General features: G+C 40.6%; 1 protein-coding gene across 8 annotated transcripts in view; it reads left to right on the top strand.

Annotated features, from left to right (window-relative positions):
- Positions 1-16,876, top strand: part of CEP112 (centrosomal protein 112) — a 370,586-nt gene that overhangs the window by 127,452 nt on the left and 226,258 nt on the right. For all 8 annotated transcript variants that reach the window (XR_006653046.2, XM_045182487.3, XM_045182485.3 and 5 more), the window contains one exon: positions 1,114-1,221. Coding sequence is in view for 7 of the 8 variants with exons in the window: in XM_045182487.3 (XP_045038422.2) it covers positions 1,114-1,221 (108 nt within the window). In the remaining variant the exon portion in view is untranslated. The remainder of the gene's footprint in view (positions 1-1,113; positions 1,222-16,876) is intronic.

Here is a 16,876-nt window from a genome sequence, read left to right as displayed (position 1 = left end):
GTTGTGCTGCCGTCACCATGATTACAGACTTTATCGCCCCCCACAGAAAAGTCATACCCTGAAGCCGTCACCCGAACCCCCAACCTCCTTTTACCCTAGACAGCCACTGATCTACTCTGTTTGTATAGATTTGCCTGTTCTGGAAATTTAATATGAATGTAATTACACAATACACAGTCTTTTCTGACTACCTTCTTTCACTTAGCATAATGTTTTCATCCATGAGGTGTGTATTAGGACTTCATTTCTTTTTATGACTGAATAATTGTATGGCTACACCACATTCTGTCTGTCCATTCATAACGGACAGATACCTGGGCTGTTTCTTCTTTTTTGCAATTGTGACTAATGCTGCTCTGAACATGTGATATAAGTTTTTGTGTGGGTGTATGTTTTCGTTCCTCGCCTGGGACTGGAATTCCTGGTTCATATGGTAGCGCTCTGTTTAACCCTCTGAGGGACTGCCACACTCTCTTCCAACCCGGCTACATCATTGTGCGTTCCCCCCAGCGGTATGAGGGTCCTTATTTCTCCTCAGCAACACTTGTTATTATCAGTCTTTTTGACCGCAGCCATTCTTGGGGGTGCAAAGTGGTTTGTCATTGTTTTATTCTGAAATTGCCTCGTAACAGTGATGCTGAGCATGTTTTCATATACTTACTTATTGGCCACTTGCATATCTAGAATGTCTTTTCAGTTCCTTTGTCCATTTTAAAATTGGGGTTAATTGCTAATTTATTATGAGTTGTAAGAGTCCTTCATGTATTTTAGGTACAAGTCCCTTCTCAGATGTGTGGTTTGCAAATATTTCTCCCATTTAGCACATATTGAGACCTTCATAAAATTTTGTTGAATAAATATTTGAAGGTTAAAAATTATATTTCTATTACAGTGTTTTTATATTAGAACTTAGTCATTTATATATTTTTAATTTTCCTCACTTAAACTATTAAAATATACCAAAATAACTGATATATATATATATATATTTTATCATCTTTAAATTCATCATTATGATTGGTGAGGTGTTTAAAATTTTAGTGAATGGACAAATAAAAACGTGGAATATAATTTTTGTCTAAAAATGTGATATTTGGTTTTTTAACTGTACAGATGGAAAAAGTGGAAGCAGATCTAACTAGATCCAAGTCTCTTCGTGAGAAACAATCAAAGGAGTTTTTGTGGCAGATGGAGGATGTCAAGCAACGATACGAACAGCAGGTAGGTCTTTCATTTTGGTGATGCCATTTAATTTTTGATGCACATATAATCTCTGTACCACAAAATCTCTGCACAATGAAAATGCTACTAGAACATTATTACCAATATATTTGTAATATTTAAAACATTTGTTTCAATAAAACCCAGAAACAAAGAATTTTAATCTCCACTGATATATATTCTGACAGTTTTTAAATCTGAATGTTTAATTGAAACATTTATTGTGAGTCTTGAGTTCTATTCCTGTCACAGCACCAGTTTTACTTATTTATTTATTTAAGAAATAGTTTCGAGTACCTACTATGTACCAGATACTGCTACCGAAACTGGGCAAAGCAATAAGCAGGACCAACGAGTTTCCTTTCCTCAGGAAGTTTTATGTTTTAGTGGGCAGCTAGGCCTTAAATAAAAAAGGAAATAATTTCAAAGAGTCATATGCAAAGAAAAGAGGGTGTGTCCATAGACCTCGCCAGGTGGAGGGTGGGAGGAGGTTGCAACATGGATAGGTGGTCAGGGAAGCCCTGGCAGCTGGGACCCTGTGCTGAGGATGACGAAAGCCGGGGAGGAGCCAGCCAGGAGGTCTCTGGAGGAGTAATATTCCAAGGAGGCAAATTCCAAGCTCCTGAGATGAGAGCAGGCTGGGAGTGCTGGAGGAACAAAAATGACAATAAAGGCCAGTTGAGCAGAAGTGTAGAGAAGAAGGTTCCAACCTGGGAGATGGGAGCACAGTTAGGAGAGGACTAGGACCTAGGGGCAGCGCAACGGAATTTAGATTTTGTTCTCATTGCCACTTACTTATGAATAAAAAAGTTTTTATTTTTATCTTTTAAGAAATGTATTCCTGCTAATTCTTGGCATATCTAAGGTGGCTATTCATTTTTACTTGTTTGTCTAATTTGCTTGCCTTGTTTTCCTAACATCTGCAAAAATGTTAATTAGTTTAGTCACTTAGTTAAGAAAATTTTTTCTAAAGACAATATTTGAACCTTTTTAGTTTGGAAACCTGAATAATTTTTTCATTATTATATTTTAATCCCTTGTTAAGTGGGTTTTACATCAGGAACTCATGAACCTGTGGTGATTACCGAATTCTGCTTCCTCTCTTCAGGGATAGCAGGCAGCGGAGCGCTCGCGTTCCAGGAAAGGGGGATCTGATCTCACATGTGGCCTTGCGGTCGTTGTGGTGTTGTTTTAATCTTAAAATATTGGCAAAAATACCTAAGTCATTCTCAGCGGGAAAATAGTTACGAAGACAAAAGCTTGCGTATTGGCCCTTTTTTTAAATTTTCATTATCTGGATTGTCTAGCAACGGAGAAAAACAAAAGAAATGAACTGAGTAAATGATCATATAGACACGTCTTCAGCCTTGGTGTTTAACAAAATTCGAATTAGAATTGACAATAATGCACCATCTAAAGTTGGCAGAAGTTTAGTAAAATTGGTCTTTTCATGTATGGCTAGTGACATTATAAACTAAGGCAGCCTCTTTGGAAGGATTTTGGTAGCATCTAACAAGAGTCGTAAAGAATGTTTACACCTCTGGCTCAATTATCCTTAACCTGGAAAATCAGACAGAAATATTTAAACAATGATGTTAGTTATCTGTCAGATGATGGAATCACAGTTGATTTTTTTTACACCCCCCCCCTTTCCCCATTGGGACAGTGGCATTCTCCTTTTCAATGTGACGGTCACTTTGTTCGTGTGAAAATACACTCATGTAAATTCATTTGAAAGAAAAGTTTCAAAGACTTTTCTCAGAAGGATAGATTTAAAAATCTACTGAACTTTTGTCTTTTATAGTCTTGGTTAAAAAATACTTAATAAGTAAAGTTGATTAATTCTTTAAAGAGTTGATACTACTAGTAAAAACCATACTCTATTTCCTCAATTTTTCTATTTCATTTTCATGAAAAAGAGATAAACGATATAAATGTTATACAAACCTACAACAGCAATTTGATAAAACCCGCCAAGGATCTCTCGGGTTGGTGCAGGGTTCACCCATTTTCATCCTTTCCGTGTCTCTGGGCCTGTTCATTAGAATCGATGCTGAGGATGAAGACTCCAGGCAGTAACTCATGAAAAAAAACATAAAGGCAGGAATGTGAGCTGGTCGATTTTAGGAGAATATTTATCTATATGATAATAATATATATTTTAAAATGTTTAGCAGAAATTTCTGTTAACTGGAACAGTATTCCCCCCGATAAGGGTTTTTTTTGTTTGTTTGTTTGTTTTCTGTGAAAGTTTATTAGGAGAAAGGATAGGCATATGGCAGTGGCCCCTACAAGCCAGCACACATTCATTAAACATGAAGCCACTAAACTAAGCTCATTTCCTTCTTTGAACCAGGTGGCCAGGCTGGTAGATAAGGATAGAGGCGTAGACGTAATACACCTGGACTTCGCTGAGCCACCTGGCACGGCCCTTCATAAAGGAAATATAGGGAAATATGGTTTAGATGTTGGTACATTTATGTGGTTACATGATCGTTTAAAGGGCCATCAGGCAATGACCAGTGTCCACCGAAGTGTGATTGCTAAGTCTGTCAGTCACTGAGTGATGGTACAGAAGTAGTTTCCTTCTTGTTTAGAGTTCAGAGGAGCAGCTATTATGTAAAAGGCAAAGATTAGTTTTCTGAAGCTCAAAACAGCTGAGATTAAGATTAAGTTTATTGGGGTTGAATATAAAGTTCATGCTTTGGTTTAGAAAATTATCTGCGGACAGCGTGTGGCGCGGCGGGTGTGAGGCGCGGTGACAGGGAAGATCTCAGTGTCTGGGACGGTGGGATAGAAGAGGGTGAAGACATGGTGCCCGGGACTTTGTTTATCCATCGGGTCATATCAGGAAGGGGTCGATGCTGTTACTCCTGTGAAGTAGGGCTCTGACAGACTCAAACATGTTCGAAGGAGCTCTTCCATAATATAGAAAGGTTTGGAGCCATGTCAGAGGGAATGCTTAAAGAAAAAGGATATTTTGCCAAGAGTAGGTAAGACTAAGGAGAATTGCATGTCTACTTATAAATTCAAGGTTTGTAATTCAGGAAATGTTCCAATCGGTCTCTGTGATAATAGTCATACAGCTAGTAGCAGGACCGTCCTTACCGGGGCCAAGTACCACTTCTACACGCTGTCCGTGACTGCAGCCACTTGCCAGCTTCACGGCATTCTGTGAAGCGGGCACCCGTATCTGTTACTGCCATACTCTATTTGGAAACTGAGGCACGTCCAGTTAGGCTCTGGCCCAAGGTCCCACATGGTAAGTAAGTGATGGAATTAGAACCTGAACCAGTGCCGTGCTCTTCATCCTCACTCTAACCCCTCATGGTGTTCCGGGGAGCAGAAACTGAGCCTGTGTGTGGATGGTACTGTGAAGAATGTCTTGACTCATTTCAAAGTAGTTCTTTTCTAAAGGATCACTGGAATGTTCGGCCGTTTGTCTCATGAAAAAGTACGCTCCCCACCCCAGTGTGTTGAAATAGCAGTCGGGATTGTTGAGGGATGTGCGCCTGTGAGGGGCTGTCCTCCGCAGAGGCCCCTCCCAGATCCAGGGCCAGCCCCTCCACCCCTCCACGTGTCTCCAGGCAGATGTAGACACACTGGTTCCCCCGCAGACTCACCTGCCTTCCTCGTGGGCTTTTCTTACCCCAGGCCTTCCGCCTACCCTTTCAGTGGCCGTTCAAGTACAAGTGTGAACACTTTTCTAGTCTCTTGCCTTACTTTTCTCTAAAGGATAAAAATCTTAAATGTTAAAATCTGAAATGGTTATAGATAGCCTTTCACACTGGGGGCTATTTAGATGCTGATCACCCTGGCTTCTCCCACTGGGGCAGTGGTCCCCGGGGTAGCGAGCCAGGGCCTGGTGTGTGTGAAGCTGCATCCGTGTTTCCTGGAGGGTTGGATTCACATGATTATTTGTGGGAAAGCAAATAGTTTTACTATTGAGGTAACATTTATTTTAAAACAAACATAGACTTTCCTGTTTTGTAAAATGCAAAGTTCTCATGAATTTTTAAGATAAAATAGAGCATTTCAAAGAAACTTCCAGCTTGTCCTCAGATCCCCCAGGGGGGAACTATTCATTTTCACTGCTGCTAGGGGTACTTTGGTGGAAAATTTTTAGAAGCACTTATCCGGTTTAATCCTTACATTTTATAATGAGGAAATTGACATCCAGAGAAATGAATGACTTGTGCCTTCTGGGCCTACGTTTCCTTATTCCGTTTTAATTTTTGAGCCCCTCCCACATAGAAAGCATCATGCCAGGAACTGTAATGAAGAGAAAAAAGCGAAGTGGTATTTTAAAATATTCCAGCCAAAATGCAGGCATAAAATGTGCAGATGTGGAGACAAAAACATCAAACACACAGGATAAACACTCACACAAATATCCTGTAAAGCCCAAGCTTTCATCAAGATTTCCTGTTTCTTTCCTATATAACGCATTGGAACAAAAAGACAATTCTAATTGTCTTCTCACAAACCTCATTCAAGTCGGAGACAAACAACAAGGCAGGCGTGCTAGGATTTCCTGAACCACGGAGGGGTTTGCTTTTGTTTTTGGCAATTCCATCATAATTTTAGATATTATATCTTCTCTTTTCACTACAAAGCCTTTAAAGGGAAATGTATTTCAACAGACAAACAAGAGGTGAAATTCTCCAGAATGAAAGAATATTTATTGTTGATTATAAAAAACACTGAAGGACCAACTCCTTACATGTTACCATTATTTGAAACTTAAAATATTTTGGTGGCAAAGACGGTAGTTAAGGTAAGACAGAAATTATAGAAGCTAGGCAAGTGGGAAATTTGAAGATCAGTTGAGATATTTAAAAAAGCAGATAGCACGCAATTCCCAATTTTTCCTCTGTAAATATTTTAGTGCTTGGTTATCTGGACTTGTCAGGTAAAATAGCTAACAACATAGGCTTATTTTAAATGGGCTACTTAGTCTACACTGGAAAAGGATATAGTAGAAAGCAAGAGACAGAGGAAATAGAGGGACGCTCTTCACTGGTACAGGTTCCCAGGAAGGTGGAGGGGCTGGCACTGGAGGGGCGGGGCAGGCCTGTGCCGTAACCAGCGAGGAGAGAAAGGGAGAACAGATGCACAGAAGTTTGTAGGTCTGTAGTAGCACAACCAGGACATTCTCATTCCTGAAGGGTTTTCTTTGTGAAAGAGGAGGCAAGATCATTTGCTGAGACTGGAGGAATTACATGGACAGGAGAGCTGATGGCAGGGGGGTGGATTTTTGCAGTCATTTGGTGATGGCATGACCAATCTGACTGGAAACACTTGGTAAAAAAATTTTTTTTGGTGTTGAGGTCACAGATTAGGTTAATGACCATGAATTTGTGGGTCTTCCTAAAAGCTCTTTGAAATGGATTTTCATATGATTCATAGCTTTATGCATCTAAAATGCTCCTGTTACTATGTTGTCTTGCTCTTCTTGCTTCCTTACTATACCCTTTTAAAAGTTTTTTGGCTTGGCTTTCCTTTTCCAGTTTGTAATAAATAATTTGGGAGCTTCGGCTGCATATCAGCCAGCCCTTTGTTCCTCAGTGGTGATCAAGACAAATGCAATTTCTGATCCAGTGATGCTCCAAATCTTTCAGATTTTTCTTTCGCTAACCAACTAATCCAGGTCACTCATATGACTCACATGCTACAGGGCACAGATTGGTCCTGCAGGCAACAAGCACAGGGCCAATTTCCTGGCCCATTTGGGCATCAGAATCAGAGACGTGGGCTATGAAGTTATAGAGCCTGGGCCCATGGGTCCAGGCCAACTGCCGGGAGCCTGGGTTCCTAGAATGGGCACTGATAATTAGTGAAAGGTATGTTAGATAGGATCTCTCTCTCTCTCTCTCTTATTTTTTTTGGCTTGCAACTTTTCTCATGTATTTAAAGCAAATGGCATCTTTATCTGGAATGGGAATTAAGAAAGCAAAGCTGAACTCAGTTCTAGTCATTAACTATAGTATGAATTGTATATTATGTATTTTGTTCTAGGGATACTTCATTTTAAGAATGTTTCCTAAGTAGTGATATAACTCGCTGATGATTCCCATTCTCTGGATACCTTAAAAATCTAAAATTGAAATCATGTCTTCCAAGTCACTCATTACTTAACATATGTTGTTGAGCAACTGCTTGGTGCCAGACCCTGTTCCAGGTACTTGGGATATGGTCGTGAACAAAGTAGGGCCTCGGTGCTTACAGCACAGGAGACCCTACCCCACACGCATGCTTGCTCTCGCTCTCTCAAAAGATAGTGTAGGTAAGATGATGACAGTTGCTATGAGAGAAAGCAAGGTAAGATTTTATAAGTGAAGCGGCTATTTTATATCAAGTTGTTACTTTATATAAGGTGTTGCCTTAGATACGGTTGTCAGTGAAGGGCTGTAAAGAAGTGATTGGATATTAAAAGTGACTTCTTAAAGTGTTATTAAAACCTGAGTGAAGTAAAGGAGAAAACCATACAAAAACCTGATATAAGGAAAGAATACTTCAGGTAGAGGAAACGGGTTGGTATGTGACTAGAATGGAGAGAGCAAGAGAAAGAGTGGTAGGAGCTGCGGTTCAGCAACTTCTACAGACGGGGGGGGGGGGGGGTCTGGGTTTTATTCTGAGTGCTATGGGAAGCTGTTGAGCATTTGAGTAAGATCCAGTTTACACTCGAAAAAGATCTGTGTAGCTGTTGTGTGAAGCGTTGGCTGTGGTGGAGGCAGGAGAGGAGGCAGGGAGGCTGGTTAAGAGACAATTGCAATTGTCTGGTGAGAGACGGCTGTGGTTAGGACTAGGACAGGAGGGGTGGCCCGGTGGCAGGTGGTCAGGCTTGGGATATGTTTTGCAGACAGGACTTGTTTTATTTTGTTCTAGGGCACAGCTTTCATTTAACAATTGGTGTGTGTTGTTAATATTGGTATTGTCAATCATCGTCATCATCATCATCACATCATCATTTTTAACTTGTAAATACATAAACAGAATATTAGCTATGCCAAGGATATAATGTGTGAGTTTATTATAAATCAGAATTGTATATCGATTTACTTATATAATGGATGTGAAGTAGAGTGTGAGGGAAAGAGGGAACTCACATGACTCACAGGCTTTGCAGCCAGGTGAATGGTGGTGACAGAGACCAACGTGTGAATTGAAAATAGAAGGGAAGTCCCAGGACTGAGCCCAGGGGCGTGCCAACGATAGAGATGGGGAAAGGTGGAGGAAGCAGCAAGAGAGACCGAGAAGGAGCAGCCGGTGAGGTCGAAGGAAAAATGAAGGTGTTATTTCCCATAAGCCATGTGCAGCAAGCATTTCAGGAAGGAGGAAGCACGTACCAGTTTCAGGTGTTGCTGAGAGGGGAAGTAGATGGAGGCTAAGAACTGACCGTCGGATTTGGCAAGAAGATCTTTAGCTACCTCCACAAGACCGGTTCCGGTAGAATATGAAAACCGAAGTCTAAAGGATGTGGGTGAAGAGAGAATGGAATGTGAGCAACAAGTTTGAGGATTTTGAAAGAAAAGGGAGCAGAAAAATGAGATGGTAGGTAGAAGGTAGGTATCCAGGGGGAGTGTTTAAAAATGAGACACAGTAAAAACATGCTTGTTTGTTGACGAGAGTGATGCAGTGGGGAAGAAAGTGTTGATCAGCGGAGAGGGACAGGGTAATTTGGGTCCGTTGTGCTTCATTTGGCGAGAAGGGCTGGAATCCATGCAGATGGAAAGACGCACCTTCGGTTGCAGCAAGAACAGCTGGCCGTTGGCGTCATGGGAAGGGCGGAGGCTGTGCAGGGGGCAGGCCAACTTGGTGGTAAGGAAGATGGAGGCCCTGTCTTCTGACTCCTTCAGGTTCTATTTATTGACTGCACCAGAATGCCACCTTTTCCGTTCAAAATCACAAATAACTGCGAAATGTTGTAGTAGGTGATGTCAGGAAAGTAAAAAGAAAGGAAGGACATAATCCATATATTGGAGGAGGTTATAACCAGGTTGATCTGTTTGTCCTTCCAATTCCATACTCGCTGGGAAACTTGGATGATTTTTATATTTCATACCCATTCACAAGCAGTGATGTACTAGATTAAGACAAACCGAATGTGTTTTAGAGAAACAAACCTAAAGTAAAATAAATTAAAATTAAAATACGCTCTCAAGACACGTTTTTACCAAAAATGTTGAACTCTGTCTAAGAGGGCATATTTTAATTAATGAGTTTTCTCAATTTGAGTGGCATGAGTGAACCATCATTAAACTGTGAGGAAAAAACTTCTTGAAGCGTTTGACTGTCTGAATCCTTCGTGGGTGTTTTAATAGAGATCTGGCAGATAAAAACCCAGAAAATACAGAAAAATTTTCAAAAACTTTTAAAAGCTCAGGGTAATTATTGTCACTCATCACCTGCAGGTGCCGGGTGTTTTGAAGTGCTAAATAGGAGAGGAAACCAGAGAGGATGGCACTCGCTTTCACACAGCCAGCTTCTCTCAGCTTTCCTTCAGAATCCCTGTCGTGCTCCCAGCCTTCAGCCCTCAGTGCGCTGGAGCTTGGGGCTTCCGCAGAGGTGTGTTCGTAGCTGTTGACGGTTGACTGGAGAGGAAAAGGAACGAAGAAGTGGTATATGCTGGCAGGCCCACGTTCCATCTCTAATAGCAGTTAGCACAGTAATATTAAACCTTTAAATAAAGAGAACTTGCGTGACTAAAGCGAACTGTTAATTGACAGATTTCATGGATGGCTCTTTGTGTTGCAGCAAATGTTTAATCCTGGAGCCACCTGGCCACCCACAGATGACAAATTCTATTTCTGCTCTTGACCCACTGCTGACTTTTCTCTTTTTCTTTTTTCTTGGTGCCTGTTTTTATTAAGAAGTTGTTCAAAACATCAGACTGTACTGTGGTATTTTCTGCACTAAAATGTATTTTTCTTCTGACTCCAAAGTTTCAAAGCAGATTGTATATGTCCCTAAGTTTATCGTTAAGGGAGTCTTTATCTCTCATGAAATGTGATGTCCAATAGCACATTTTACTTCATATAACTGCAATTAAAAAAAAAAAAGATTCCAACATCTTTTAGTAAGGCCACAAAATCAGTCCGGTGAAATGGCGCTAACAATTGACTCTGTCCCACTGGAGCTAAATTTCTGGAGCTCCAGAGAATTTGGTCACATTTCAAAAGTGCTATTTTGCAAATGCAAGTGGGAAACCGCTCGGATACATGACCTGGTGGTCTAAGTCTGCCCCTCGTAAGGGGAAAAACCAGCGCACGACACACTTGTCTGGTAGTATGGGTCTGAATGCCACGAGTCACACGAGTGATGTAAAAGTAGCACTACATTTTATAAGAAGCAAAATTTGTTCGCGGGGTGCCCTTGGATGGGAAGTCGGATGCTGTGTAAGTGTTGTCCGGCAGGCCCTACAGAAAAGTCCTTGTCTTTCAATGGCTAACATGTTAAAGCAAAGTGCCCTTGAGCTGTTATGAGTCTGATGTGTACAATTGTTCACAATATTGAACTGATCTTCATCTCTTTTTTAAAAAGGTAGCACGTTTACAGTAGTTTGTGATTGTACTAGGTAGTGAGCTTCCCCACCTGATCAGGCAAATTGATCCAAGGTGGAGATGTCAGAGCTGCCTTGGCATAGGTTTCGGGTCAAAATTCTCAGGAAAAAGAGGATATTAGAATGATTTTGTTACTTTGGACCAGGGAGGCCTAAATGATACTGCCTTCACCTAAGGTGCTGAGGACTGCGCTGATGGTGGGGACACCGATGTCATTGAATAGCTGTGTGGCAGCTTCCTTTACACACCACGGCCATACCGTAGGAGGGGCTACCATGAAACTGGGCTGCCTCCCTTCCGTTGGCTGGCAGATGGAAGGTTAGCATGGCGTCTTGCTCCGCAGGGATCGGTAGTGACAGTGAATGCAACATGGTGTTCTGACAGAGAGACAGACAGCGGCCAGTTGTACAGAGAGAGCTAATTGTACAACATCAAGAACAAAGTCAAGAGCCGGCAAGGGAACTTTCAGCAGTTGTCCACTTCATTGGAAAACTATGGTCCTTCAAGTGTCCAGATCTAAGTTCACAGTTCAGAGACCCAAACCCACGTGTTTGAAGGGAGACCTTGCTCCTTGATAAAGACATCCCCCAAAGGGAGCTGTTGCCATTTGACATGGTAAACTCACAATGAAGACAGCAGAAGTTCTACCCAAATCATATCTTTTAGAAAGGACTATTGTGAATCACATAGAGCATCATTTCAGAAATTTCTGTGAGGTAGATAAATAAAGAAAAGGGTAATTTTCAGGAACAAATATTTAGAAACAGGATCGTGCTGTATTTGCCACTTACTAAAATATTTAATGTTATGTGAAACCAATTCAAGTAAAGAAAAAAGGGGAACTGGAGAAACTTCTGAAAGTTATAAAATTTCATAAAGTTTCTTTATGAGAGATTATTTCTTAGAGTTGTAAGAAATAAAGATTAAAAATACATTGAGGTTAGAGTCATTTTCAGATTTTATAGTTCAGTTTTGAGAGCATTACTTCACAGTAAAAAAAAATAAAATTGACATGCTTACATTCCCTCCCACCCACCTCTACCATTCTATTTTGTCAATTATCGTATTATTTATACATTGTAAAAGTTTGTAGCATTTTTATTTTGTTCTATAACCATAATCCTCACAGTTATATAGTTAGTTTTTTACTTAAATCACTTCCATGCCCACCACAAGGACTTTTAACACATCTTCTTCATATCTGAGTTCTTTATTTGGATTCATCTGTTGGCTAGTAATATATCATCATTAAATAAGTTTTTTTCAAGAAGGGCATATAGTTGTTGTATTTACTGCACTTTGGCATGCTTGAGAACCACTGTGTTTTTGAAGGATAGCTTGGCTGGAAATAAAATTTTCTGATCATCCTGTTTTTCCCCTAAAGCTTTGTGCGCATTGTCCCTCTGTGTTGTGACAACTAATGGTCATTCTTAATACAGATTCTTAAGTTTTCTCCTGGTTGCCCGGATTTCTTCAAGAGTTTTTTTGTTTTCAGGAGTAGTTTGGGTTTTGTAGTCTTTGAGTTCTTCCATGTTTGAGTTTAGTTTTAGTATTCTTGAGCCATTCTTTTCCTCGACCTGAATCCGTTTTTCTTGGTATACAGTGTACCTCTTTGATTCACACAGCCATCTTTTCATTCATTTGAGAGGAATATCTGTGTATACATGGATTTTCTTCTTCTATTTTCTCTCTCTGTTATCTTCTCTTTGTCTCCACGGGCCTTTACTCTGATTGTGCCACGTCTTGTCAGTAAGTAGATCTGCAGCATGTTTATTCAGCTTATTATCGTTTCTACTTTAGAATTAATTTTGTGATGGAGTTATTTTAATCCTTGGTTTATTGTTTCTTTTGTCTTGAAGGTCTTTTTCATTGCACTCATCTTCTTAGTAAGTTACTCTTTCACTATAATTGTTTCAGTTTTTTAAGGTATGTTTTCCTCCTCCTCTGCAGAATGATGGGCCAGCCTTCCTTCTTTCCTCCCCTTTTGTGTTCAATTCTTTTTTTTTTTCCCGGATATAATAAATTTACAGTTGTCTAGATATTTTTTCCCTTCATCTTGCTTGGGCTTAATGTGGGCAGCTCTGTCCAAATCTACTACTTGTTTCGGTATAATATGCATGAATTCTCTTTGACTCCTTTTCTTTCTTTATTTTCAGCCTGTTTTCCTCTGAGTTTCAGTTTGAGGGCATGGGTGTTTTGTCACATTTACTTTACTTTTTTCCTACTTATTAAATCTTTATTGTATTTTCCCCATGCATTTACCTTTCTATAGCTTGAGATTATGATAAGGATGGAGGAGGAGAACTTAATTGGAGCTCCGAGCAATGTTTGTTAGAGAAACTGATATCTGCCCTTTCAACATTTTATTAATGTCCTACACCAGGGTTTGTGCATTGGAAGGTTTTTTTCTTTTTTAAGGGAGCTTTGAAGCCCATGCTTCCATCAGGAAGAATAAGCCCCAGTTTTTCACTTTCCAAGTTTTATTCATCTCTTTCCAGCAGCCATTTCTCTCCCATGCAGTTACCCTCCCACTCCTGACCCGGGCAAAACAGGGAAAAGGGAGTGATTGATCTTTAGTCTATTTCCCTCCAAAACTGGGGTATTAGAGAATATTCCCCAACATTATTTTATCTTAACAGTTCTACCCCTGGGGGATGGGGGCAGAGTAGTAGGTCTCACTGAACCATGTCAGAATCTTTCTTTCTTTTTCTTCTTTTTATTGTTGTTCAAGTACAGTTGTCTCCATTTTCCCCCCACCAGTCCCTCCAGCCCCAGCCATCCTCACCTCCCACCCTCGATCCTACCCACCTTTGGCTTTGTCCATGTGTCCTTTATACATGTTCCTTGACAAGAATCTTCTCTTTCTTTCCTCAGCTGCCACCTTTTGAAATTTATGACCAAGATGGTAATCCTCTTTCCTTGTTAGGTTGCTGCCAGTGAATGTTCTCTTGTTTTGTTTTTAACTTTTTTTTTTAATTTATAATTTTTAGCATTCCCTGCTATCTTTACCCGGGACTTCCAATGCCAGGTGTGTCCAGTATGAAGCATAGGCTGCCTTGGACTACAATTGGTTCTGTATTTCTAAGCCCAGTCCAGCAGCCGGGTAGTGACTGGTTGTCAGAGCGCTGCAGGGAAGATTCCTGACCAAGACTAATGCTGTAGTAGGTGGCCTCTAAATCACTCCAAACACTTCAACTTCCACACTTATATTCAATAGGCCTTTAACCCATTACACCAAGGCTTGTAGATTTTGTAGTTTGGTTACATTTGAGGTTATTTTAGTTAGTATTGGCACCACAGTTTCTCCTTTTGAATGTGTTTGATGTGTTCTAGCACTTCTGTTATTTATGTTCTCGGTTTTGGAATTTCTGACGTGTTACTGGGTATGTGTTGGTCTTTCACGTGTTGTGTACTGAGAAGTAATGACTTACTTCGTTCCCTTTGTCTTTTCCTGTACAAGATTATTGAGAGGTGTTCAGGCTGCATTTGCTAGCACTAATTTTACCATAAACTAGTTGCCAGGGCTTAAAATACATATTCCAAGACCCCCGGAGACTTGGGTTTCTAGTAGTTCTTCCTTGGTCTCCCTCAGAGCCGGGTATGGGCTTCTGTCCCTGCACGCTTCCGTGAAGCCTCAGCTGGAATGAGAACCTCATCGTCATCAGACTGAGACGTGATTGAGTCTGGGCTAGAGAGCTGTGCTTGCAGGGATTTCAGGACTCCAAAACCGCTCTTGAACTTCATATTCAGAGTGGGGTACATAGTAGATAGACTTATCCACCTTCCGTTTTAACCTACAAGAAGGGCAATTGCATGTGAGTCAACCTAATAGTTTCTAGGCAATAAAGCCATTTTCTCACTCAAACTGCAAGCACTGGGCCATAAACCTCAGTATCTTAAGGGGCTGCTATATGCTGCTGGATGCTTGCAAATGAGGGCTAATCATCTTCCTTGTTCCTGGGAGACGTGCCAGTCTGCTTTAGTACCTGTAGCGTGGACACTGCAAGAGTTACATGGCCCACAGCTCAATGCTTTTGGATTAGGGAACTCGAAGCTTTCCTTCTAAATTACAAGGCTATCTTTACCCAGTCTTAATTAAGCAGATTTCTTGGTGATGATGCATCCTATTTTCCCTGTAGCATATACCAAATCTGCCCAGAAAGTATCCATCCATGTACTATGAAAAATAGAGGCATTTATTGAGGCAGATACAAGATACAAAAAACATTGTACATAGGACAGTGACAGCTCAGTCCCCTTCAAAGTAGGCACCTTGGGACCTCACACAGTTCTCCCAGTCACTAGGAGTTGCCCCAGTGTATTTTCCTGAATCTCATTGACAGTCTGAAATCTCTTCCCTTTCAAAGGTGATTTTAGTTTTGGGCAAAGGCAGAAGTCACAGGGTGCCAAATCTGGGCTGCAGAGGGGGTTGGGGGAGGGCCAGGTCACTTGGGTGATTTAATGTTTCACCAAAAAACTCTGCATGAAATGTGATGCATAACGGGCACATTGTCATGGCCAATCACCAGTTGCCCATAGCTGTGGCCTTCTGAATCATCCAAATAGTTTCCACGAGGAATGTTTAAGCTTAACGCAAAATTTGATGCAGATTTGTTGCTTTACTCACTCAGTCATTTTGAATGTGACATCCACACAGTACACATGTCCACTCAACAATGTCCGCTGCCCTCACTGACTACTACAGTGAAGTCGTCATTGTTCACGCATGTGCATTCCAGTCCACTCTCCTTGGCTGCCAGGTTACATCGATGTCATATAAACCATTCTCATTATATTAACAATGGTTGGACTTTTTCCAGACAGACCTTGTGTTATAGGTTTGGGACCACCTTGACTTAGAGACCATGTTGACCACTCAACATTCATCCTTGTGGAGGCCGTCTACTTTTACATCCTCTAAATTTTCCATGATTTACCTCTTCCTGGTCAGCATTAACTCCATTACAAATTATTGTCTGTTAACCAAAAGTGTCTAGTAGACCAGTGTAAGGAGGATATGCTACTTCCTGTTTACCTTTGAGATGTGGCCATAAGTAAAGGACCAAACTGAAAAATCCAAGAATTATTTTTTTACTTATACAAAAGGGTCTAGGAACAAGTAAAACCTTGCATTTAAACATAGATCCACCTTCATGATGGCCTTTGTGGTTATGAATCCATCATCAAGATTTTTCCAGAACATTTGGGTTTTTCTCCTGGACTCTTCTATTTATCAGGAGACGACACACCTAGGCAAAAACCAGAAAGGGCTTATAACATCTAGAAGTTGGCCAAGCAGTGTTGGATCAAGTAGACAAGCCTAAGCCACTTCACTTCAAAAGGTTCCAGCAACCTTGAGATTTTTTTTAGTTAATTAGCATCTGAGTAACAGGCCCTGACAAAACAACAAACTAATGATAGTTTATGCACATCTATGTTTAGGCTTGAAATTTCTTCATCTGTTTCATTTGTTCCTGATTTGTTAGAATGAATAAGCTCAGATTTGAAGATGGGCAGGGTCATTGGTCAGTCTATCAGAGAGAACTCTTCCAATGACAGGGAAGGTTACTCTGATCACGCATTATTCCCAGAGCCTAGAGCAAGGTGGCGCCATTACCAACGACCCCACAGCGCCTTCTGGCCACCGATCTTTTTCTAGGGGAAAAAAATCTGTAATTCTTTTGCCTTAATTATAGGTCAGTTGGTTACTTTTTCCTAGAATATTGTAAAATGTTTTGCTTTCTATCTATTTTAAACCACGCCTGTCCCCCTAGTTCTTCTGAGGCTTTTCGAGATTTCAGTGGGACTCTCCCCCTCCCTCTATTTCCTCCCAGTGTGTTGTATATTTGAATGATTTTCAGTAAAATTTTAGACTTTGTTGTAATGATGCTTGATAGCATAACACTGAGTAGAAATGATAATGTGTCTGAGAACTAAAGATATTCTAACTCAATAATTCATACAGTCGGCTGACTGAAAAACGCAGTAATATCAATACGTTTTTAAATTCTCTCTTTTGTTGGAATTAACATTGTAGTTGTATGGACCACAGAATAAAGCATGTACATTTATTTTAAATAATCAAAGAAGAC

This window comes from Desmodus rotundus, chromosome 9 (genome assembly GCF_022682495.2).
Source record: "Desmodus rotundus isolate HL8 chromosome 9, HLdesRot8A.1, whole genome shotgun sequence".
Lineage (NCBI taxonomy): Eukaryota > Metazoa > Chordata > Mammalia > Chiroptera > Phyllostomidae > Desmodus > Desmodus rotundus.
Note: the sequence above shows the minus strand (reverse complement) of the source record. Positions and strands in the feature narration are given on the sequence as shown.